The sequence below is a fragment of the Heptranchias perlo genome, chromosome 13, assembly GCF_035084215.1.
Source record: "Heptranchias perlo isolate sHepPer1 chromosome 13, sHepPer1.hap1, whole genome shotgun sequence".
NCBI lineage: Eukaryota > Metazoa > Chordata > Chondrichthyes > Hexanchiformes > Hexanchidae > Heptranchias > Heptranchias perlo.
This window is the reverse complement of record NC_090337.1, coordinates 59900311-59925864: the sequence shown is the minus strand read 5'-3', so window position 1 is coordinate 59925864 and position 25554 is coordinate 59900311. Positions and strand designations below refer to the sequence as shown.

Sequence of the window (25554 nt, the reverse complement as noted above, 5' to 3'; positions counted from 1 at the left end):
ATCGTGGATGGCAAGAGGAGGGAGGGTTTGTGTGTCTTAGAGCCTCGGAGGCGGGGGGTTGGGGGGTGGTGAGGATAGCGGGGGAAGGGGTGGTTAGATCAAAATTGCTGCTGTTTCAACATTCAGCAGAAAGTATTTCCTGTAAGAGGCTGTAGGCCTTGCCGTCGCTGATGCATTTTTAAAACATGATGCACCATCAAAACACTGTATTCAAGAAGGGAAGCGAGTACCAAACACCAGGAAAGGCCTGGGTTCAATCCCCAGTCTGTATTGTCGAGTTATGGTTAGAAATGGCCTCAGTATACTGGAAGAATCAACCAGCGTTCCCGTTTATGATCACCATCGAGTGACCCCTGGTGAGGACAGGGATGGGCTCTGCTGCGAAGCCCCCCGTGGTCAAATGGCCTGCCAGCATTAATTTCCCAGGCTCGCTGGCCATGAATGACTGGGTGAGGCACCGGAAAGTTCTTGCCAATCGTGCAGCCCAGCATGAGTCAGCATCTTCAGGGCAGGAAGGAGAAAAGGTGGAAAAGAAGAAAGAGATAAAACGAGAGATGAATCAACATGAGCAATAGAGGGGGAGGCAGATAATCACGAAGGTTTAACACATCAGGGATGAGGGGTGCCTGTGTGCAGCCTCATTATGATGATACTGTGAAGCAGCATCAATCTACCATTGACAGTGAATTAAAGTGCAAACTGAGACCGTGCTACTTGTGGCTCTGAGTGCGGGGTCCCAGAGGTCTGAACATGGACCCCCAGCAAGTTTAAATAGACATCCTCAGACAGGCTGAATGTGGACCCCTGGCCAATGTGAATTGGCATCCTCAGCAGATATGAGTCCTGAACCCCAGAGGGTCTGAATGTGGTGCGGACTCCCGCAGGTGTGAATGGGTTATGGATCCCTGTCCCCAGTCCCAGAGTGTGAAAGGACAGTGTCTGACCCATTGTACCACCCAGTCCCAGAGTGTGAGAGGACAGTGTCTGACCCACTGTACCACCCAGTCCCAGAGTGTGAAAGGACAGTGTCTGACCCACTGTACCACCCAGTCCCAGAGTGTGAAAGGACAGTGTCTGACCCACTGTACCACCCAGTCCCAGAGTGTGAAAGGACAGTGTCTGACCCACTGTACCACCCAGTCCCAGAGTGTGAAAGGACAGTGTCTGACCCACTGTATCACCCAGTCCCAGAGTGTGAAAGGACAGTGTCTGACCCACTGTACCACCCAGTCCCAGAGTGTGAAAGGACAGTGTCTGACCCACTGTACCACCCAGTCCCAGAGTGTGAGAGGACGGTGTCTGACCCACTGTACCACCCAGTCCCAGAGTGTGAAAGGACAGTGTCTGACCCACTGTACCACCCAGTCCCAGAGTGTGAGAGGACAGTGTCTGACCCACTGTACCACCCAGTCCCAGAGTGTGAGAGGACAGTGTCTGACCCACTATACCACCCAGTCCCAGAGTGTGAAAGGACAGTGTCTGACCCACTGTACCCAGTCACTAATCCCCCTATTGTCTTTCTTTTTGGTACAAAATCTACTACCTTGAAAAAAATTCAGAACATTGCAGCCATGTTGCCGGTTGTTAAATGACCTTCAGGTTTTGCTGGAACATTCTGTCAGCTGATTGAGATGAGATTCCCGGGGTATCTGTTAATCGTTGTTCTGCAGTCTAGTGATAACCAGCCGTGTTACTGAGCCACTGCTGACACGTTAAGTGCAGGTAGGGAAACTAAGGCTGAGGAGCAGGGAGGGGCAAAGGCAGTCTGAGTCTCTGCTCCTGATTGATACCTGGAGACCCCCGCTGGAAAGTGCATGTGTCTGGACTGCTGTGATTCCCTCCGACTCTCATGGTCGATTAGCCTGTTGACAATCACCGTCTCGGCTCGTACATGAAGAATGACCACTCGGGCAGGGTATTGGGTGGCAGATCGCAACTGTGAGACACACCCTGGGTCAGTAGGGCAAAAAAATAAAGAAAACAGGAAGGGTTTTCTGGAAAGCTTGTTTGTAATTCTATAATTGGGTTCTGTGGAGATACAGTCGGGATTAAAAAGCTTTACATTGACTCTCTTGCCTTTCTCTCCCTCTCTCTCTCTCAAGGACAATACTCTGACCAAGGCAACGACAGACCGGCCCAGCTTCTCTGTTGAGAGCCTCACGGAGACAAGATGGCCGGCTCCTCGGTGAAGGTGGCAGTCAGAGTCCGGCCTTTCAACTCCAGAGAGATCGGCCGAGACAGCAAGTGCATTATTCAGATGACAGGAAACACAACGAGTGAGTATTTGCTTCTGCACCGCACTGCTCGTCTGCTTCAGTCCGCCCTCTCAGAGCCCGAGAGGACGCAGAGCAAATAGAAAGACAAGAACTGATTATATGACCTTAAAGGCGGCAGAGCCAGGAATATTAATATCTCCTTAGCAGGACTGAGCACTCAGCATCTCTCTGCTATTTGATGTTATCGGGCGTCGTCCTGTTCTCCCATGTTCACTAAACCTTCTTTGTGTGACTGTGATTTACTGCGAGTGTAAAATGGGCATTTAATTGAGAGCAACTGATGGGAGTTCCTGTCTTTCTGTTGAGTTTAATTTTGATGCTTGAAAATCAGGAGCTCTGTCTTATTTGTTGTTTTATAAGGAACAGCTGTGTTTTTTTCCCCTATATATTTGGATAGTTTGCAAAGGGTTTTTGGAGATGGGGCACTCAGTGGGGATGCCAGCAAGCTGCGTGGAACATGGCCGCTGCCCTAAAGTGGGTAAATTATGTGGCTCTGCGCTATGCCAACCAAGAAGGCCCCAGGTTTGGTAACATTTCTGTGCCAGTCTAGGAGGGAATGGTGTTGGTGATTCAGCTGGCCTCCATGACCGTGGGCTACGGAAAGAACAGTCATCCAGGGTTCCAGCTGCCGATTGCTGTCCAGTAATTCCTGCTGGAACGTGGCGGCTTGTGGTTGTCGGGCTTGGTTGTGGTGTCGCCGTAGTTGAATAGTCTGTGCCGTGAAGAAGGGCCACTTGGGGGAGGCGGCCGTGACCGGTGATACTGTATTCCAGTGAGAGTCAGCACTTCCAGAGGAGGGAAGGAGAAATACAGAAAATTGGAAGGAGAAAAAAAACGACAATGTCGAAAATGGTGGAACGGGTTTGTGTTCAAGCAAATGATCCTCCCCTTTGTTTTGCTGTGGGAAGGATTTGTTGAGGTGAATGGTGATGCTGAGGTGAGGGAGCAGTCGGCATAACCCAGCACTTTGTGTTTGCTTTCAGCATGCCCATTTTACACTGCCCTGTACATTGAACAGATTGTGTGTTACTCTCATTGGATGGAAGATTGTAAACAATTTTACAACACCAAGTTATAGTCCAGCAATTTTATTTTAAATTCACAAGCTTTCGGAGGCTTCCTCCTTCGTCAGGTGAACGATGTCACATCGTTCACCTGACGAAGGAGGAAGCCTCCGAAAGCTTGTGAATTTAAAATAAAATTGCTGGACTATAACTTGGTGTTGTAAAATTGTTTACAATTGTCAACCCCAGTCCATCACCGGCATCTCCACATCATGGATGGAAGATGTCAGCCCAAGAGACCATCACACACAGCGTGGTTTTGACCAAGCTGAAACTATAATGAGGGGGGAGCAATGTTCTGGTTACACTTTGTGCAGCGCAATCAGTTCCCTAGAGTAGGAGGTAACAGCTTTGCTGGAAAGACATCTTTAGGTTAAGGTACAGTTCATTATGTGGAGCTCTTCTGTGTTATCCTGAGAATATAACTGAGCTCCCAGTGTATGATGGATTTGGCATTCTGATTCAGCCTGTTCACAGTTTATGTTGGACTCAAGAAATCAAGCAGAGAGGACCTTATTGCCGTGGTGTGACCGGTCCCTGGAGGTCCTTGTTATAGAGACATTGTCTACATAATGTGCCTGTGACACCTAGCAGCAGTACAGCAAAACAGCATAACCTTAAACCTCTTTGATACTGTCTGATTGGAGCATTGCTGTCCTGTGGATCCTTGAACATGTTATTCAATCTAAAACTGCCTCTGTCTCCGCCTCTATCATAATTGTGTGTCTGGGGAGACATACAAGGCTGTGTCTGTCTGAGGTGATGTACAGAGCTGTGTCTGTCTGGGGTGATGTACAGGGCTGTGTCTGTCTGGGGTGATGTACAGGGCTGTGTCTGTCTGGGGTGATGTACAGGGCTGTGTCTGTCTGGGGTGATGTACAGAGCTGTGTCTGTCTGGGGTGATGTATAGAGCTGTGTCAATCTGGGGTGGTGTATGGGGCTGTGTCTGTCTGAGGTGATGTACAGAGCTGTGTCTGTCTGGGGTGATGTATAGAGCTGTGTCAATCTGGGGTGGTGTATGGGGCTGTGTCTGTCTGAGGTGATGTACAGGGCTGTGTCTGTCTGGAGTGATGTACAGGGCTGTGTCAATCTGGGGTGGTGTATGGGGCTGTGTCTGTCTGAGGTGATGTACAGGGCTGTGTCTGTCTGGAGTGATGTACAGGGCTGTGTCAATCTGGGGTGGTGTATGGGGCTGTGTCTGTCTGAGGTGATGTACAGAGCTGTGTCTGTCTGGGGTGATGTACAGAGCTGTGTCTGTCTGGGGTGATGTACAGGGCTGTGTCAATCTGGGGTGGTGTATGGGGCTGTGTCTGTCTGGGGTGATGTACAGAGCTGTGTCTGTCTGGGGTGATGTATAAAGCTGTGTCTGTCTGGGGTGGTGTATGGGGCTGTGTCTGTCTGGGGTGATGCATAGGGCTGTGTCTGTCTGAGGTGATGTACAGAGCTGTGTCTGTCTGGGGTGGTGTACAGAGCTGTGTCTGTCTGGGGCGATGTACAGAGCTGTGTCTGTCTGGGGTAATGTATAGAGCTGTGTCTGTCTGGGGTGATGTATAGAGCTGTGTCTGTCTGGGGCGATGTACAGAGCTGTGTCTGTCTGGGGTAATGTATGGGGCTGTGTCTGTCTGGGGTGATGTATAGAGCTGTGTCTGTCTGGGGCGATGTACAGAGCTGTGTCTGTCTGGGGTGGTGTACAGAGCTGTGTCTGTCTGGGGTGGTGTATAGAGCTGTGTCTGTCTGGGGTGGTGTACAGAGCTGTGTCTGTCTGGGGCGATGTACAGAGCTGTGTCTGTCTGGGGTGGTGTACAGAGCTGTGTCTGTCTGGGGTGGTGTACAGAGCTGTGTCTGTCTGGGGCGATGTACAGAGCTGTGTCTGTCTGGGGTGGTGTACAGAGCTGTGTCTGTCTGGGGTGATGTACAGAGCTGTGTCTGTCTGGGGTGGTGTACAGAGCTGTGTCTGTCTGGGGTGATGTATAGAGCTGTGTCTGTCTGGGGTGGTGTATGGGGCTGTGTCTGTCTAAGGTAATAGAATTATAGACTCATAGAAATTTATGGCTCAGAAGGAGGCCATTCAGCCCATTGTGTCTGTGCCAGCCGAAAAAGAGCTATCCAACCTAATCTCACTATCCAGCTCTTGGTCTGTAGCTTTGTAGGTTACAGCAATTCAAGTGTATATCCAAGTACTTTTTAAATGTGATGAGGGTTTCTCCCCCTATCACCCTTCCAGGCAGTGAGTTCCAGACCCCTACCACCCTCTGGGTGAAAAGAATTCTCTTCACCTCCCCTCTTATCTTTTTACCAATTACCTTAAATCCATGGCCCCTGGTTATTGACCCCTCTGCTAAGGGAAAAAGGTCATAAGAACTTAAGAACATAAGAAATAGGATCGGGAGTAGGCCATTCAGCCCCTCGAGCCTGCTCCGCCATTCAGCAAGATCATGGCTGATCTTCTACCTCAACGCCATTTTCCTGCACCATCCCCATATCCCTTGATGCCTTTAATATCTAGAAATCTATCGATCTCTGTTTTGAATATACTCAATGACTGAGCCTCCACAGCCCTCTGGGGTAGAGAATTCCAAAGATTCACCACCCTCTGAGTGAAGAAATTTCTCCTCATCTCAGTCCTAAATGGCCTACCCCTTTATTCTGAGACTGTGGCCCCTGATTCTAGACTCCCCAGCCAGTGGAAACATCCTCCCTGCATCTACCCTGTCAAGCTCTGTAAGAATGTTGTGTGTTTCAATGAAATCACCTCTCATTCTTCTAAACTCTAGAGAATACAGGCCTAGTCAACTCAATCTTTCCTCATATGATAATCCCGCCATCCCAGAAATCAGTCTGGTGAACCTTTGTTGCATTCCCTCTATGGCAAGTATATCTTTTCTTAGGTAAGGAAACCAAAACTCTACACAATACTCCAGGTGCGGTCTCACCAAGGCCCTATATAATTGCAGTAAGACATCTTTACTCCTGTACTAAAATCATCTTGTAATAAAGGCCAACATACCATTTGCCTTCCTAATTGCTTGCTGCACCTGCATGTTAGCTTTCAGTGACTCATGTACAAGGACACCCAGGTCCCTTTGAACATCAACATTTCCCAATCTCTCACCATTTAAAAAATACTCTACATTTCTGTTTTTCCTACCAAAGTGGATAACTTCACATTTTTCAACATTATATTCCATATGCCATGTTCTTGCCCACTCACTTAGCCTGTCTATATCCCCTTGAAGCCTCTTTGCATCCTCCTCCCAACTCACAATCCCACCTAATTTTGTGCCATCAGCAAACTTAGAAATATTACATTTGGTCCCCTCATCCAAATCATTGATATATATTGTGAATAGCTGGGGCCCAAGCACCGATCCCTGCGGTACCCCACTAGTCACAGACTGCCAACCTGAATAAGACCCGTTTATTCCTACTCTCTGTTTCCTGTCTGTTAACCAATTCTCAATCCATGCCAGTATATTACCCCCAATTCCATGTGCTCTAACTTTGTTCACCAACCTCCTGTGTGTGACCTTATCGAAAGCCTTCTGAAAATCCAAATACACCATATCCACTGGTTCTCCCTTATCTATTCTACTAGTTACATCCTCAAAGAACTCCAATAGGTTTGTCAAACATGATTTCCCTTTCATAAATAGGTCCTTCCTGTCCACTCTATATCGGCCTCTCATAATTTTGTATACCTCAATTAAATCACCTCTCAGCCTCCTCTGTTCTAAAGAAAACAACCCCAGCCGATCCAATCTTTCCTCATAGCTAAAATTCTCCAGTCCTGACAACATCCTCGTAAATCTCCTCTGTACCCTCTTTAGCGCAATCACATCTGTCCTGTAATGTGTGGGACTGTGATGTCTGGGGTGATATACGGGGCTGTGTCTGTCTGGGGTGATATACGGGGCTGTGTCTGGGGTGATGTATGGGGCTGTGTCTGTCTGGGGTGATGTATGGGGCTGTGTCTGTCTGGGGTGATGTACAGGGCTGTGTCTGGGGTGATGTATGGGGCTGTGTCTGTCTGGGGTGATGTACAGAGCTGTGTCTGGGGTGATGTATGGGGCTGAGAGGAGCAGTAAGACTCTGCCCTAAGATATCTGCACTAAATTTCCTCACGGCTTCTCCTGCTCTGCCGTCATAACTTTGGTAAAAGCCCGTTTATGTGCATGAACAGGGTTTCTGGCAAATCTCTGCCGAGGTTATGACGGTGGAACGGAAGAAGCCGCGAGGAAATTCCCACGATTACGCGGGGATAAGGGGGTTTGATTTGCAATCCCGCACTCCCAGTGGGGTGCTGGGGCGTGTGTTGGAAAACCAAGGGTACCATATTGTGTTCCTGTCTCCTACGTGTGCTCCCATTAAATACAGAGTTGCCACTGGGACCAAGGGATTGGGGAATTAACCCTGAGGTGAGAACTTGACTGAAATTTCAGGATATGCAGAGGGAAGCTGATGTCGGGCAGACTCTGGAAGATCCATCGCTTTTCATCTTGAGTGGGCTGTTCCTCAAAAAATGTCTTCAGTGACCTGCCAATCAGAAAGTGCCAGTTGACAATCGGAGTTTAACGAATGAGGTCCTCCCCTCTGAAACCCACGTGTGGCCCATGTGTGGGATGAGCAGGCAAGAGAGGTCTCGGGTAGCAGTCACGGTGTATTTTCACTGTCTGTGGCCTCACTGTAGTGTCAGGCGGGGCTTGATGGGTAGCACTCTTGCCTCTGAGTCAGAAGGTTGTGGGTTCAAATCTTACTCCAGGAACTTGAGCACAAAATCCAGGCTGACACCTCAGTGCAAAACAGAGGGAGTGCTGCACTGTCAGAGATGCCATCTTTTGGATGAGACATTAAACCAAGGCCCCATCTGCCCTCTCAGGTGGATGTAGAAGATCCCATGGCACTATTTTGAAGAAGAGCTGGAGAGTTCTCCCCACTGCCCTAACCCCTCAAATAATGAAGCAGTCCAAGCCCGCATGCAGAAAGACCTGGACAACATCCAGGCTTGGGCTGATAAGTGGCAAGTAACATTCGCGCCAGACAAGTGCCAGGCAATGACTATCTTCAACAAGAGAGAGTCTAACCACCTTCCCTTGACATTCAACAGCATTACCATTGCCGAATCCCCCACTATCAACATCCTGGGGGTCACCATTGACCAGAAACTTAACTGGACCAGCCACATAAATACTGTGGCTTCAAGAGCAGGTCAGAGGCTGGGTATTCTGTGGCGAGTGACTCACCTCCTGACTCCCCAAAGCCTTTCCACCATCTACAAGGCACAAGTCAGGAGTGTGATGGAATACTCTGCACTTGCCTGGATGAGTGCAGCTCCAACAATACTCAAGAAGCTCGACACCATCCAGGACAAAGCAGCCCGCTTGATTGGCACCCCATCCACCACCCTAAACATTCACTCCCTTCACCACTGGTGCACTGTGGCTGCAGTGTGTACCATCCACAGGATGCAGTGCAGCAACTCGCCAAGGCTTCTTCGACAACACCTCCCAAACCCACGACCTCTATCACCTGGAAGGACAAGGGCAGCAGGCACATGGGAATAAGACCATCTGTACACTTCCCTCCAAGTCACACACCATCCCGACTTGGAAATATATCGTCGTTCCTTCATTGTCGCTGGGTCAAAATCCTGGAACTCCCTACCTAACAGCACTGTGGGAGAACCTTCACCACACGGACTGCAGCGGTTCAAGAAGGCGGCTCACCACCACCTTCTCAAGGGCAATTAAGGATGGGCAATAAATTCTGGCCTTGCCAGCGATGCCCACATCCCATGAACGAATAAAAAAAAATACTTATCTCTCAACCAACATCACTAAAACAGATTACCTGGTTATTATCTCATTGCTGTTTGTGGGAGCTTGCTGTGGGTAAATTGGTTGCCGTGTTTCCTACATTACAACAGTGACTACACTTCAAAAATATGTAATTGGCTGTTAAGCGCTAGAGCTGGAATGACTAACCCTTTGGAGTTGGGGGCTGGACTCATGGTCAAAACCAGTGAGTGGACCAGAAATTTGAACTCCTATACACAAGAAAGTGAGACAGAAAAAGCAACCCCCCCCCAACTCAAAAGTGAGGACCCATATTTACAAAAAGCAAGACCTCTGCGCTCAAGAGAACAATACTTCCTTACAATAAAGCAAACGCCCACACAAAAATAAGATGACAACCACTCATGCACAAAAAGTGAGACCCCCATAAAAATGTTAGGCTCCGATGCAGCCCCCATCTCTATTTCGATAAGCACCGTTCTACCTTCCCTATCATCCCTGATCCTTTCATCCCCATCCTCTGCTCCCTTCCACATCCTCCCCCAAAGTTTGAAAACTTGAAAGCTTCAGTTCTTTAAAGTTCAGCCAAGAGAACTGGTAAAAATTGACTCCTGGTTGGTGCCAAAAGACTACTCCATGAATGGTGGGTTTTCACCAATCAGCAATCTTTTCCAGGTGAAGAAGTTTAGAGAACTAAAGTTGAAATTGGCTTTTCACACAAGTGCAAAGAAAGGACCCGGCCAGAGCTTTGCAGGCCACTTTTGGCCAGTGGGTCACATCTTGGACACCCTGGTGTAGAAAAAGTTTTACTGGTTTTACTCGATAGAACTTGACCTGAGTTTGATGGGGTCAGTGAAGAGGGAGCTTTACTCTGTATCTAACCCGTGCTGTACCTGACCTGGGAGTGTTTGATGGGGTCAGTGTAGAGGGAGCTTTACTCTGTATCTAACCCGTGCTGTACCAGACCTGGGAGTGTTTGATGGGATCAGTGTAGAGGGAGCTTTACTCTGTATCTAACCCATGCTGTACCTGCCCTGGGAGTGTTTGATGGGGCAGTGTAGAGGGAGCTTTACTCTGTATCTAACCCGTGCTGTACCTGACCTGGGAGTGTTTGATGGGACAGTGTAGAGGGAGCTTTACTCTGTATCTAACCCACGCTGTACCTGACCTGGGAGTGTTTGATGCGACAGTGTAGAGGGAGCTTTACTCTGTATCTAACCCATGCTGTACCTGACCTGGGAGTGTTTGATGGAACATAGTGGAGAGAGCTTTACTCTGTATTTAACCCGTGCTGTACCAGACCTGGGAGTGTTTGATGGGATCAGTGTAGAGGGAGCTTTACTCTGTATCTAACCCATGCTGTACCTGCCCTGGGAGTGTTTGATGGGGCAGTGTAGAGGGAGCTTTACTCTGTATCTAACCCGTGCTGTACCTGACCTGGGAGTGTTTGATGGGACAGTGTAGAGGGAGCTTTACTCTGTATCTAACCCACGCTGTACCTGACCTGGGAGTGTTTGATGCGACAGTGTAGAGGGAGCTTTACTCTGTATCTAACCCATGCTGTACCTGACCTGGGAGTGTTTGATGGAACATAGTGGAGAGAGCTTTACTCTGTATTTAACCCGTGCTGTACCAGACCTGGGAGTGTTTGATGCGGTCAGTGTGGAGAGAGCTTTACTCTGTATTTAACCCGTGCTGTACCTGAACTGGGAGTGTTTGATAGAATGGTGTAAATGGAGCTTTACTCTATTTACTCCATACTGTACTTGATCTGGGAGTGTTGACTGTTCACACTGGGCGCCTGAATTGGTAAAATGATGTCTGTCCCATGCTAATATCTCTCACACTGATGAGCACAAAAGTTTACAAGATCACAAGATATTTACGAATGAGGAAGACCATTTGGCCTTTATGAATTCATCCATCCAGAAGCACCTTACACTGCTGCACCTAGTTGTTTCTTAAATAATTCCAGTGTCCCCCCCCCCACTACCTCCATCTATCTGGAAGTCCATTCCAAGTGATAATCATTCTGCATGAACAAGAACTCCTGATATTAGTCCTAAAGCTAACTTTTACTTGTTTGAATCAGTGTCCCTCTAACCTACTCCCAGGATTTAATTTAAAGTAGTATTCCTGATTAACCTTTTCCACACACACTGTTCTGCTGAGCAGGCATTAGCTCCCTATTTTATAAACCTGTATAAGATCACCCCTCAAGCACCTTGTTTCCAGGCAGAACAGGCTCAAGGGGCTGAATGGCCTACTCCTGTTCCTATGTTCCTCTGGAACAGCACTGCGATATTTCCTGAGAGCTCCTAAATGAGGGGAGGGAGGGAGGGGGGGCATTAACCCCCCACCCTTAATAAACCGTGGGAAACAGTGCTCTGGACAGAGGGATCTATCCCGCTCTCAGCTGATGTCATTCTAATCCTCAGCAGCTGCAGTGTCGGGCTGCTAAATACCAGGCTGCCTTCAACTTGACACCAACACACCTGAATAATTTACATCCGCAGTGAGCAGGGAGAGATCGCCCAGCAATGCACGACACGGAACAGTTCATTCCAGCTGCTGTCCTGTGATTTTTCTACTGAATCCATTTCCCCCATGGCAGACATTCAGTAATTGCTGTGTCAGAAGGATTTTTGGGAGCGAGTGCCCTCTCAGCAGAACAGAGTGTGTTACAAAGGCAGAGAGGCTGGTGAATGGTTGGTGATGATGTACAGACGCAGGATAACCAGCAACACTTGAAGCTGTCCTGTTTATGTTTTAATGAAGGCTTCTTTGACCGTCTGACCCATTAGGCCTCTTGGCATTTATCCTGCTCTCATCTTATACAGTATGCAAGAGAAGGACTGGGGCCTGGTGTGTGTGAAGCAGAGGGGAGGAAGCGAGACAAATCAATTATTGTTTTTCCCCTCTCTTATTTTACTGCCGTTATTGAAATATACTGTCGTCATAGTAACAGGTCTTTCAAGCCTCATCACTGTTGACTCAGGTGCATTTGTGTGTGCGTGTGTATCACACAGTGTGTGATTCTCCCCCGCCAGTGCACCAGCCTCTACATCCACGGTGACACAAGAGAAGGCTCACACGGCCCATTCTCCGAGCGCTGTTGGAACAATAGAGTCACTACCAGTTCAACTCCAGTAGAACTCTCCGGAAGTTTCTAAAATGTGAACTGGACACCCCAGTTGGATTCTTTTAAGCAGGCGTGCATTTTTTCCAGGTCCTTTTGTGTTGTGTGACATGCAAGCATTCGTTACAGAGGCTTTCAATGCATTTGCATCAGCGGCAAACCTGAACTCAAGCCAGGATCCCATACGCATACCTTCCCCCAGCCTGGCCCTGGTTGGAGTGGCTCACTATACTGTAGTGATACTGTTCCATTGCCAGTTGTGCCCATTCAACTCCTGTTTACGTTTAATTTTTTTTTAACTGGGCCTTTTTGAAAATGGTGTGGGAAAAAAGTACTGAAAAGATGCCTTCTGTCTGTGACCTGTGTGTCATGGCTTTACGAAGGGGAAGTCAGCATGGCTTTACGAAGGGGAAGTCATGTCTGACAAATTTGCTTGAGTTCTTTGAGGACATAACATACAGGGTGGATAAAGGGGAACCAGTGGACGTAGTGTATTTAGACTTCCAGAAGGCATTCGACAAGGTGCCACATAAAAGATTATTGCTCAAGATAAGAAATCACTGGATTGGGGGTAATATTCTGGCATGGGTGGAGGATTGGTTATCTAACAGGAAGCAGAGAGTTGGGATAAATGGTTCATTCTCGGACTGGCAGCCAGTGGCCAGTGGTGTTCCGCAGGGGTCGGTGCTGGGTCCCCAACTCTTTACAATCTATATTAACAATTTGGAGGAGGGGACCGAGTGTAACATATCAAAGTTTGCAGATGATACAAAGATGGGAGGGAAAATAGAGAGTGAGGAGGACATAAAAAACCTGCAGGGGGATATAGACAGGCTGGGTGAGTGGGCGGAGATTTGGCAGATGCAATACAGTATTGTAAAATGTGAGGTTATGCACTTTGACAGGAAAAATCAGAGAGCAAGTTATTATCTTGATGGCAAGAGACTGGAAAGTACTGCAGTACAAAGGGATCTGGGGGTCCTAGTGCAAGAAAATCAAAAAGTTAGTATGCAGGTGCAGCAGGTGATCAAGAAGGCCAACGGAATGTTGGCTTTTATTGTTAGGGGGATAGAATATAAAAACAGGGAGGTATTGCTGCAGTTATATAAGGTATTGGTGAGACCGCACCTGGAATACTGCATACAGTTTTGGTGTCCATACTTAAGAAAAGACATACTTGCTCTCGAGGCAGTACAAAGAAGGTTCACTCGGTTAATCCCGGGGATGAGGGGGCGGACATATGAGGAGAGGTTGAGTAGATTGGGACTCTACTCATTGGAGTTCAGAAGAATGAGAGGCGATCTTATTGAAACATATAAGATTGTGAAGGGGCTTGATCGGGTGGATGCGGTGAGGATGTTCCCAAGGATGGGTGAAACTAGAACTAGGGGGCATAATCTTAGAATAAGGGGCTGCTCTTTCAAAACTGAGATGAGGGGAAACTTCTTCACTCAGAGGGTAGTAGGTCTGTGGAATTTGCTGCCCCAGGAAGCTGTGGAAGCTACATCATTAAATAAATTTACAACAGAAATAGACAGTTTCCTAGAAGTAAAGGGAATTAGGGGTTACGGGGAGCGGGCAGGAAATTGGACATGAATTTAGATTTGAGGTTAGGATCAGATCAGCCATGATCTTATTAAATGGTGGAGCAGGCTCGAAGGGTCGATTGGCCTACTCCTGCTCCTATTTCTTATGTTCTTATGTTCTTATGTAGGTCACTATCATAGTAGGAAACTGGAAATCTACAGGTGGATCCCACAGCTGGCATTGCCATTACACTGCTGGGGGATAGGGTAACACAGTGGTAAGGTGGTGACAGAATACCAGTCGGTATTCGGAAAGGCACAATAGTCTGATGCTTTTAGTTCATAAAATCACACCTGCTCCAGTTTACCCTCTATTGAGGGCTTATCTATCCAGCTGGCATCCCTGATCCCTGTGCCACTGAATGCTGAGCCAGGTTGCTGCCAATGTGGGCTGCTTAACAGACTGCTCAGTGTGCGTGTCTGTTGCGTAATCCTAGTGGAATGTGCATTTTCCCTGACACAGACGTTCCGTTGTCCTGTGGGTCACATGTGGGATTAGATGCAGGCGAGGTTTCAGTAAAAGGCACAAACTGGAACAAAACAGCTGTTGGTCGGAGCAACAGTGAGGCACAGAGATGACATTTTACTGTTAATCCCTCGGGGCCGAGCACTCAGATACATCCGGACGCAGGAAATTTGCACAAGAGATTGTTTTTTGTGAATCCTGTGCTCATTAAGGTGAGGGATGTTTGAGCTGAGGAATGGTCACTTCCATTACAGGCATTCTGTGTCAGCATCAAGCGCTCCCAGGTCAGGTACAACATGGATTAGATACAGAGTAAAGCTCCCTCTACACTGTCCCATCAAATACTCCCAGGTCAGGTACAACATCGATTAGATACTGAGTAAAGCTCTCTCTACACTGTCCCATCAAACACTCCCAGGTCAGGTACAACATCGATTAGATACTGAGTAAAGCTCCCTCTACACTGTCCCATCAAACATTCCCAGGTCAGCTACAGCATGGATTAGATACTGAGTAAAGCTCCCTCTACACTGTCCCATCAAACACTCCCAGGTCAGCTACAGCGTGGATTTTAAAGAAAGCTCCTTGTACTCTGTCCTATTATGCACTCCCAGATCGGATGTTTAAAAGGTGAGATACAGACTATAGCTCCTCTACTCTGCTCACTACATGAATAGAGCACCACCTGTTGTACCAGTGGGGCGATGGGGTCAAGAAGTGGAACACGTTCCTTCCGCACGAGTTACCATTGAGTGTCAAAGTCCATGAAAAGATAAATGAGAACAGAGCAGTTCTGCTTTGGAGCTCTATTAAGAGTCGATGTTTGCTGGAGGACTGGAGAGTGGTAAATTTAATACCCATTTTTAAAAAGGGAGGCAGAGCTAATCCCAGGTAATTGCAAGTCAGTTAGTTTAAAATCTGTCATAGGGAAAATCTTGCAATCTTTAATTAAAAATGAAATCATTAAATATCCAGAAGAAGACAAAATAATTAGAAGGCGGCAATATGAATTTCAGAAAGAAAGAACCTGATAGAATCCTTGAGTGGGTGACTGAAATGGTGGATTTGGGAAAATGCAGTGATGTGGTGTACATAGACTTAATAGAAAGCCTTTGACAAGGTACCAGACAGGAGATTAATGGATGACACTGAGGGGCATGGAATTAGGAGAAGGGTAGAAGGGTCGCAAATTGGATTAAAAACTGGTTAGAAGGGAGGAAAAAAAGAGGAGGAGTTAAGGTCAGTTTCTCAGGGTGTTTGGATGTGGGTAGCGATGTCCCACAGGATTCAGTTCAGGGACCACTTCTGTTTACTGTGTACATCAATGATTTGGATATAGGACTAAAGGAAAGGGCATCCAAATTTACAGATAATACTACAATAGGAGGCAGAGTAAATAATGTTATGGATAAGATAGTGGAATGGACAAAAACATGGCTGATGGAATCCAATGTCAGTAAATGAGACGTGATACATTCTGGTTAAAGAAATAAAAGTAATAGTTATACTTTGAATGGGGGAAGTTTGGGTGATGTGGGATTTGGGGGTTCAGATTCAGAAGACATTAAAAACAACATCTCAAGTAGATAAGGCCTTTTTTAAAAACAAAGTTAATAGAAGACTGGATTTCATGGCAAGAGGTATTGAATATAAAAGTAGAGATATAACGGTGACTATATAAAACCTTCGTAAGACCACAGTTTTGCGCTCAATGCTATAGGAAGGATGTTGAGGCAAAAGAGTGGATAGAGCATAGATTCACTAGGATGCTGCCTGGTTTGAGGAAATAGGATGAAAGACTTGAAAAATTAGGTCTATTTTCAAAGATAGGAGGTTATGGAGTGATTTGATTGAGGTATTTAAAATTATGAAGGGATGAGCTAGAGTAATTAGAAACAGACTGTTTCCAGTGATTGAGGGACCTTGGAGAAGGAAACATAGATATAAGATTAAATTTAAAGATTTAGGACAGAGAGCAAGAGAAACCTTTTTACACAGAGGGTTGCAAGGCTGTGGAATTTGCCGGTGATTGAAGCAGAGACCATATCAACGTTTAAGAATAGTTTAGATAGGTGATTGAAGGAAAGGGGAATAAAAGGATATAGGAACAGAGTGGGCACATGGGATTACGATTGCTGCTTATGTACAAGATAAACACCAACATGGACTGGTTGGGCCTAATGGCCTGCTTCCTTATTGTAATTTCTATATAATTCTATGTAAATGTCAATCAAGAACCAATTCTGTGGAGATTAATTTGATAACTGGATTTTGAATGCAGCAGGGAATTATTTAATTTATTGTAACAAGCACACAGGACACTGAATTTGCCACTTTCAAGCTGCAAATTCTCAACTTACTTGCAGCGATTATGACTTGAAATTATTTGCGATTATTTCCACCACAGCAGAGAAGGCTAAGAGGAGATTTAATAGAAGTTTTAAGAATTCAAAGGATTCTGATAGTGAATAGGGAAAGACTATGGTTGGGGAATCAGTCACGTGGAATCATCAAATTAAAATGATCACCTAGAGTGAGGAAAGAGGCTAGGAGAATTTTCTTTGCGCAGAGAGTTTTTTAGCATGGAATACTTTGCCAAAGAGGTGGGTTTGAAGGAGGCTCTGAAAGGAGGAAGAGGTGCCCAGGTGGGAGGGAATTCCAGAGTGTGGGGCTTGGGCAGCTGAAGGCACTGCCGCCGATAGTGGGGTGAAAGGAGGGGGGGGGATGCACAAGAGGCCAGGGTTGAAGGAATGCAATGGCAGTTTTACGCACAGCCAGCAAGTTAAAAATCTACTGCTCTGTCTCTCTCTTTTGATCATTCTTTCTCTTTTTCCTGCTTCCTTTAAAAAAAAAGCACAGGTCTTCATTATCATTAAATCTATGTGGCATTGCTGCGATCTGGTGAGAGTTGCTACTGGTTGTTAACATGACTGAAAAGGGTTATTTTGGCATGTGCCCAAGTGTGGCTTCACCAGATCTCATCCCTGGATATTTTCCCCAGCAGTAATGTCGGGCTGTTCCTACCAAATGAGCCACTGGTGGAAAGTCATATTTCTCTTACCTTTTTTTCTTTGCTTTTCTGTGATAACGAAGTGTCTTGGGGCACAAGATAAAGGCCCGTCCTTGCCTGTGTTGCTGAGTTCAGTGGACAGTCATTGTCTTCCCTATTCCTTCTCACCTATCATAGTTCTCCTACCTGTTCTCTAGAGGACAACAACTTTGGGGTTTTTTTTCTGATCCCACTTTCCATCTGCCATTTATTTTATATAACAAAAATTTTAACCTATTCCAAATGACTGCAACCACTACTCATAACCCTCCCATCAAATTCTCTCTCAGCTTGTTACTGTATCCAGGATGCCATGCTCCTAATGTAACATGCTGCTGTGATGCCACTGTGGAAGAGAGACATTGGACATTTAAGGGTTGAGTCTCCTGACAAATTGCATTAAATAATACCAGTTTTAGTGATCCAGAAACCTACTGGAGCAAGAATCTTCACGGAATAAGAAAATCTGCTAAATGTCATGATATTCAGGTAGTTTATTTAGTTCTATATATATTTGTACAAATCAACCTCACACAGGAAATTGAGTGAAACCAGCCCTGACTTTCTGATGGCTCATTGTTTACCTCATATTCTGAGGACCAAATCAGGCAAAAGTGAGTCTCTCCACTCAGTTTTTAATAATACAGATGGAAGGATGGAGGTTATTAAAAAATCCCAGCATGATCCCCAGGCAGGAATCTAATTCCAGGGTTGGGATGATGGTTACAAACCATTTGAGCTTTGCTATTTCAGTTTGTAATAAAACCTCACCTCTTCAGTTAGATCACAGTGCTCCTCAACATTCATTATTCTCCTAGAGAATTGAGCTGGTCCCCGGTATTGTGTGTATAATTCATTCCTAAGTATTCATCGTTCTCTCTGTGTAATTCATTCCCGAGTATCAATTACTTTCTATGTAACCGACTTCCGGATATCCAATCCTCTGAATATATGTTGCACTGTGTAACTCCCTCCTTAGTATACATGTCTCTGTGAAACTCATTCTTGGGTCTCCTTCTCACCCTCCCCCTTGTACCTGTGCTCATTGCGTAACTCACTCCTGGGTATTTGTAAACTGTGTTATAATTTGCTCCTAAGTACCCATCAATGCCTGTGCAACTCACTCCCAGATATCTGTCACTCTCTGTGTAATTCGCTCACGAATATATATTACGCTCTGTGTAATTCACTCCAAGATATTTGTCACTCTGTGTAACTTACTCCTGGGTATCTAATACTCTGTGCGAATCACTCCAAGACATCCATTAATCTCTAAGTAGTTCAGTCCCAAATCTCTGTTACTTGTTGTGTTGCTCACAATGAGTATTTGCCATTCTCAACAACAACAGCAACAGCTTGCATTTATACAGCGCCTTTAATGTTAAAAAATGTCCCACGGTGCTACACAATAGAAATAGATAGGGTAATGGACCATGGGAGAGAAATTAGGATGGGCAACCAAACACTTGGTTGAACAGATGGTTGTTGAGTAAGTTTTTAAAGATAAGGAGAGAAGTGGAGAAGCAGATGGGTTTATAGAGGGAATTCCAGGGAGTGGGGCCAAGGTAGCTGAAGGGTCTGCCACTAATAATAGGGTGAAAGGAGGGGGATGCACTAAAAGGCCAGAGTTGGGGGATTGAAGGTTGCTGGGGGTATAAGGCTGGAGGACTATGCAGAGAAAGAGTGGGGTGAGGCCATGGAGGGATTAGAAGATGAGGAGGATTGTTAATTTAATTCGTTAGAGCACAGGGAACCAATGTAGATGAACAAGGATGGGGGTGAACGGCAAGTGGGACTTAGTTTGGGACAGTATCAGTGCTGCTGAATTTGGGGGTTTATGGAATGTGGGAATGAGTTCCTGGCAAGGAGAGCATTGACGTAATGGGGTCTAGAAGTGACAAAAGGGTACATCACAGTTTCAGTGGGGAGGGGCTGAGGTAGGGGTGGAGGCGAGCAGTGTTGCAGAGGTGATGGATAGGATGTGGAATTTGAAGCTCAGCACCAGGTCGAGCAGGACACCAAGATTACTGAGGTCTGGTTCAGTCTGAGTGTGTGGCCTGGGAGGAAGATGAAGTCAATAGAAAGGGAGCTTAAGGCAAGGGCAACAAACAATGGCTTCAGTCTTCCCAAAGTTTAATTGAAAGAAGTGGGCAAGCAAGGTAGTGGAAAGGTAGAACTGGAACTCACTCCCGGGCATCTATTACATAGGAACAGGATTAGGCCATTCAGCCCCTCCAGCCTGTAGATCTGCTATTCTATTAGATCATGGCAGATCTATATCCTAACTCCATTCACTCACTTTGGGCTCCATATCCCTCAATACCCTTTTCTAGCAAATGTCTATTGATCTCAGATTTAAAATTATTAATTGAGCTAGCATCTATTGCTTTTTGTGGGAGAGAGTTCCACATTTTTACCACCCTTTGAATGAAGAAGTGTTTCCTAACTTCTCCCCTGAATGGCCTGGCCCTGATTTTAAGGTTATATCCCCTTGTCCTAGACTCCCCCACTAGTGGAAAAAGTTTCTCTCTATCTATCCTATCAATTTCTTTCAAAATCTTAAAAACCACAACCAAATCATCCCTTAACTTTCTATATTCCAGGGAATACAAGCCTGGTGTATGTAATCACTCTTCATAACCCTAGGAGCCCTGGTAACATTCTGGTGAATCTGCGCTGCACTCCTTCCACTCCTTTCTAAGGTGCGGTGCCCAGAACTGTACACAGTACTCCAGATGTGGTCTAACCAGGGCTTTGTATAGCTGCAGCAAAACTTCCTCCCCTTTATATTCTAGCCCTCTAGATATAAAGACTAACATTCCATTAGCCCTTTTGATTATTTTTTGTACCTGACCATTACATTTTAATGATCTGTGTACATGGACCCCTAAATCTCTTTGGACTTCACTGTTCCTAGCTTTTCACCATTTAAAAAATACTCGGATCTATCCTTTTTTGGTCCAAAACGGATGACCCTTCACTTTCCTGCATTGAAATCCATCTGCCACAGTTTTGCCCACTCACTTGATCCATCAATGTCCCTTTGTAATTTTATGCTCCCATCTACACTACTTATTATGCCACCAATCTTTGTAAGGAGTCTTACAACACCAGGTTATAGTCCAACAGCTTTATTTAAAATCTCAAGATTTCGGAGGCTTCCTCCTTCGTCAGGCGAGGCCTCCGAAAGCTTGTGATTTTAAATAAAGCTGTTGGACTATAACCTGGTGTTGTAAGACTCCTTACATTTGTCCACCCCAGTCCATCACCGGCATCTCCACATCACCAATCTTTGTGTCATCGGCCAACTTGGATATATGGCTCTCTATTGTGTTATCTAAGTCATTAATAAATACAGTGAATAGTTGAGGTCCCAGCACAGATACTTGTTGGCCACCATGAGTCATTTCCTCCCAATTAAAGTACACACCCATCATCCCTACTCTCTGTCTTCTACTGCCTAACCAATCCAGGTCAATAATTTGCCTTCAATTCCACGAGCTTTAATTTTAGTTAATAGTCTCTTATGTCGAACCTTATCGAGTGCCTGCTGGAAGTCCATATAAACTACATCCTCAGACATTCCCGTCCACTACTTTAGTTATTACCTCAAAAAATTCAATTAAGTGCGTTAGACATAACTTACCCTTTACAAATCCATGTTGTCTCTCTCTAATCAGCTCATATTTCTCTAAGTGCTCTGTCACACTGTCTTTAATTATAGATTCCAATAACTTCCCCAGAACAGATGTTAGACTAACAGATCTATAATTTCTTGGTTTCTCTCTCTCAACTTTCTTAAATAATGGAGTTACATTTGCAATTTTCCAACCTAAAGGGACAATTCCTCTCCATGTAATTCACTCCTGGATATAAAACACTGTGGGCGCTAAATTGGGCCGTGTAGCGCCCATTGGATGTGCACGCACGTTTCCAGCGTGACATGCGCCAGACGCCATCTTGCAATAGGAGTTAGCGCAGACGCAGATAACAAACGCTGGAATCATGTAAAGTAGGGAGAAAATGGCTTCAATCAGTGAGCGACGCTGATTTAAAGTGATAGACACCATTTTGGGACTTAACGCTCAACTCAACGCAGAGTCTTAACCCCGACAATCTGAATATGTCTTAGAGTGCCTGGAAGAAACCCCACCAGCGCTATTTAAAGGGACCATGCAGGATTTACAGGTTAGTGGCTGGTTTATTGCTTCTGGCTGCCGAGAAGTTTGTAACTGTTTTTGGAGGTCTCCTAGACTTGAATACTAGGACTAGGGGACATAGCCTAACATTTAGAGCCAGGACGGGCAGGAGTGAAGTTAGGAAATGCTTCTACACGCAAAGGGTGGGGGACGTTTGGAACGCTCTTCTGCAGACGGCAGTTGATGCTAGCTCACTTGTGAATGTTAAATCTGAGATTGATAGATTTCTGTGAACCAAGGGTATTAGGGGATATGGGGCTAAGATGGGTATATGGAGTTAGGTCACAGGTCCACCATGAACTCATTGAATGGCGGAACAGGTTCGAGGGGCTAAATGCCACTGCCACTTGCTGCCTCCTGATATGCGCCACCTTCTCCTGCAAGAAAACAGGACGTGTGTCTGGGTGATGTGCCTGTCATAGTTGAATAGCTAGTGTGTGTGGCCTGTGAGTTGTGGGTGGGCGGCTTGAAACAGTTATAATGTGTAAGGGTGAGAGGAAGCATCTGATTGGAAGTGTTGAGTACTGATGGAAAGAGTTTGTTGGTATGTGGGTGATGGGGGGGTGTAGTGCGTGGAGCAGTGGATGCGGCTAGTGGTGCAGTTGGTAGGAGACGCCACTTGACAGTTGACCTCACTCACCTTGACCGCTCGTGTCAAAGCATTGAACTTCTTCCTGCACTGCATCCATGTCCGTGATGCTGTGCGCCTGGCATTGTCTTCGTCCCCCGCTGCCTCTCACTGCCTTTTGGATATATGTCTGGAGGGCCTCTTGCCCCCCCCATGGATATAGGATGCCTCTCCTTCTGTCCACCTCTTGCACCCAAGGTCTCTAGTGCATCAGTGGAGAACCTTGGTGCATGCACTCTCACAGGCCTGGTACCAACTCAGATCGGCAGATTGGTGAGGTTTGACGTGCAGATTGGAGGATGTGGAATGTGGTAGTGCGCAACCTTTATTCAATGTTTTAACATAACTCATCAGTGTGTAAACATAGGGATGGGATCTGCACATGTGTTTTACGTGTGCAATGTCTGATCTCCGTTCATACTCCGTGCAGACAGTAGACTGTTATTTTCATCAAATAACAGGTACTAGCTACCTTTAAGAGATTTCTAAGGAACATCCTCCCTTTAAGAGACTGAGCTCCCCTGGTGGTGGAAAGTGCGAATTGCATTGATTCCACATGCAAGGCCTGGAATGGAACGCTGATTGCAGGTGAGTCCTCGGTTGGGCTGTAACTTGTGTCCTGCCTGCGCAGGGGTCATTGGGCACGGGGTAGTAGCACATCACGCTACCTACGCCCAAAAACGGCCCTTATCCAATTTTTTCCCCCTGTGTAACTTACTCCTAATATCAATCACCTGTGTAACTCATTCCTGATATCTGTTACTCTCTGTGGTACTGACTCTTGGGTATCAATCACTCTGTGTAATTCATTGTCGAGTATTAATCATTGTGTGTGTCTCACTCTTGGGTATCAATCACTCTGTGTATCTCACTCCTGGTATCATTCACTCTGTGCATCTCATTCTTGGTATCAATCACTCTGTATCTCACTCTTGGTATCAATCACTCTGTATCTCACTCTTGGTATCAATCACTCTTGGTATCAATCACTCTGTGTTTCTCACTCTTGGTATCAACCACTCTGTGTATCTCATTCTTGGTATCAATCACTCTGTGCATCTCACTCTTGGTATCAATCACTGTATCTCACTCTTGGTATCAATCACTCTTGGTATCAATCACTCTGTGTTTCTCACTCTTGGTATCAACCACTCTGTGTATCTCATTCTTGGTATCAATAACTCTGTGCATCTCACTCTTGGTATCAATCACTCTGTATCTCACTCTTGGTATCAATCACTCTGTATCTCACTCTTGGTATCAATCACTCTGTGCATCTCACTCTTGGTATCAATCACTCTGTGCATCTCACTCTTGGTATCAATCACTCTGTATCTCACTCTTGGTATCAATCACTCTGTATCTCACTCTTGGTATCAATCACTCTGTATCTCACTCTTGGTATCAATCACTCTGTATCTCACTCTTGGTATCAATCACTCTGTATCTCACTCTTGGTATCAATCACTCTGTGTTTCTCACTCTTGGTATCAATCACTCTATGTATCTCACTCCTGGTATCAATCACTCAAGAAGAAATTCCGATTGGAAAATTTCATATATGATGGTGATCATGTTTGTATAATTTTTACACTATTTGCACACGTGCATTATCCCCTTTATTAAAACATAGCACACAGAAATACAGTACGTTAAACGTTTGTATATGAACTCAGCGACTGCAAAATTTTCACATTCTGTGTAAGTCACTCCCGGGTATCTGTTACTCCCTGTGTAAGTCACTCCCAGGTAACTCATTCTAGGATATCCATTATGGGCTTTTTATCCTCAGGGTTGTGCCTGGAGTCTCTGTGGGGATGAATTTCTGTGGGGGTTCTCCTACGTCAGCCATTTATGCTGTTTTCCCAGGGTTTCCACGGCTCTTCTACCCCCTGCATCTCCTGCTGTCATCTCTTGATGTGACATTAGAACAGGTTCGGGTCTCCTTTTCTCAGGAAACCTAATGAAGTTCTCATGGACTGAAATTGTCAAAGAGCTTTTCTCTCTCTCCATCTCTCCATCTGTCTCCCTCCCTCTTCCATCTGTACCCCTGTCTCTTTGTCTGTCTGTCTCATTCCCTCGCCCCTCTTTCCCTCTTTGTCTCTCTGCCTCTATTGTGCTCTCTGTCTGCCTCTCTCTCTCTATCTCTCTCTCTTTCTCTCTCTCTCTCTCTCTATATATATATATATATATATATACACACACCTGTCTCCCTGTCTGTCCATCTCCCTCTCTGTCTTTATCTCCCTTTCTTCCTCTCTCTGTCTATCTGTCTGTCTCTCTATTGTTTCTCTCTACCTTTCTCACTCACTCTGTCAGTCTCCCTCCCCCTCTATTGACGTATTGTGACTTTTTATAAAATTAAATTCCATTGACGTAAGCGAAGCTAACAAAACATAAATGAAATATAAATGTAAAGCTTTGCTGTGCCTTATCTGTTGAAGTCCTGGCTACATCAACACCTGCTGGATGGGACCAATTGTTAGTAATATCACTCTGCAACAGAAAGAGGCTCAGAAATCAAATGCAGTTTCACTTTCAAATGTAATTCTGGCACTCTCATATGATTTTCCATCACCATTTCCCCTGTCAGTCTTCCATGGTTAAAAGCGTTGCTTGGTTTGGTCCTGAGCCACACAGACCATAATGTCCCAGATTCGATTCGCGGTTTAGGCTGAGTTTGCCGATCTCAGCCGGGGTTGCAGTTGAGATGCTACATTTGACCACAGAGTTGTTGGTCTAAGGAGGCAAAAATAACCCAAGCATCTTGCTCCTGATACCTTGCTGAAAAAATAATTGTCAGGTAAAAATGCGTTCAGACTTAGCTGTGCTGCCTCTTGTGGGAGAATAGTCTGACAGCACTGTCAAGGCTCAAACAATTTGAAGAATTGCTACCTGGATCAGGTAGAGGTCAACCAGTCCCTGTGGAACTGTACCTCAGTCAGCACCTCAATGTGAAAGGGAGAAGAGAGAAAATAGGAGGGGAAGAAAAGTGTAGCAAAATTAAATTAAGGCATATGACCCACAATCGGCCTCATATTTTAGTGACACACCATGACATGGCATGACAACGTGTTGGTTAACTTATACTGTGGCATCTTTTCACTTTGAATTATTGTTTGCCTTGGCAGACTTACATTGTACTAAAAGCAAACTTGCTGAAAGCAGTATGTTGAAATTTTGATTCAATAAGCTCGCCGCTTTCTCGATTCCCTGTTAGGCATAGCGGGTGCTGTGTTGTTCACTGCCTTTTCAAGCTCTGAATCTCCCCCCTGCAAAAGTTACAATAAGCAAGAATAATTGTGACCCTGAGACTGTTAACAGCAACTGAACTGGAATGAAAGCTTTTAAAATA

General features: G+C 45.7%; 1 protein-coding gene across 14 annotated transcripts in view; it reads left to right on the top strand.

The window, feature by feature from the left end:
* The first annotated feature begins 2170 nt into the window (after positions 1 to 2170).
* Positions 2171 to 25554, top strand: part of kif1aa (kinesin family member 1Aa) — a 342099-nt gene continuing 318715 nt past the window's right edge. For all 14 annotated transcript variants that reach the window (XM_067994795.1, XM_067994796.1, XM_067994794.1 and 11 more), the window contains exon 1: positions 2171 to 2276. In XM_067994795.1, coding sequence (XP_067850896.1) covers positions 2171 to 2276 — 106 coding nt within the window. The remainder of the gene's footprint in view (positions 2277 to 25554) is intronic.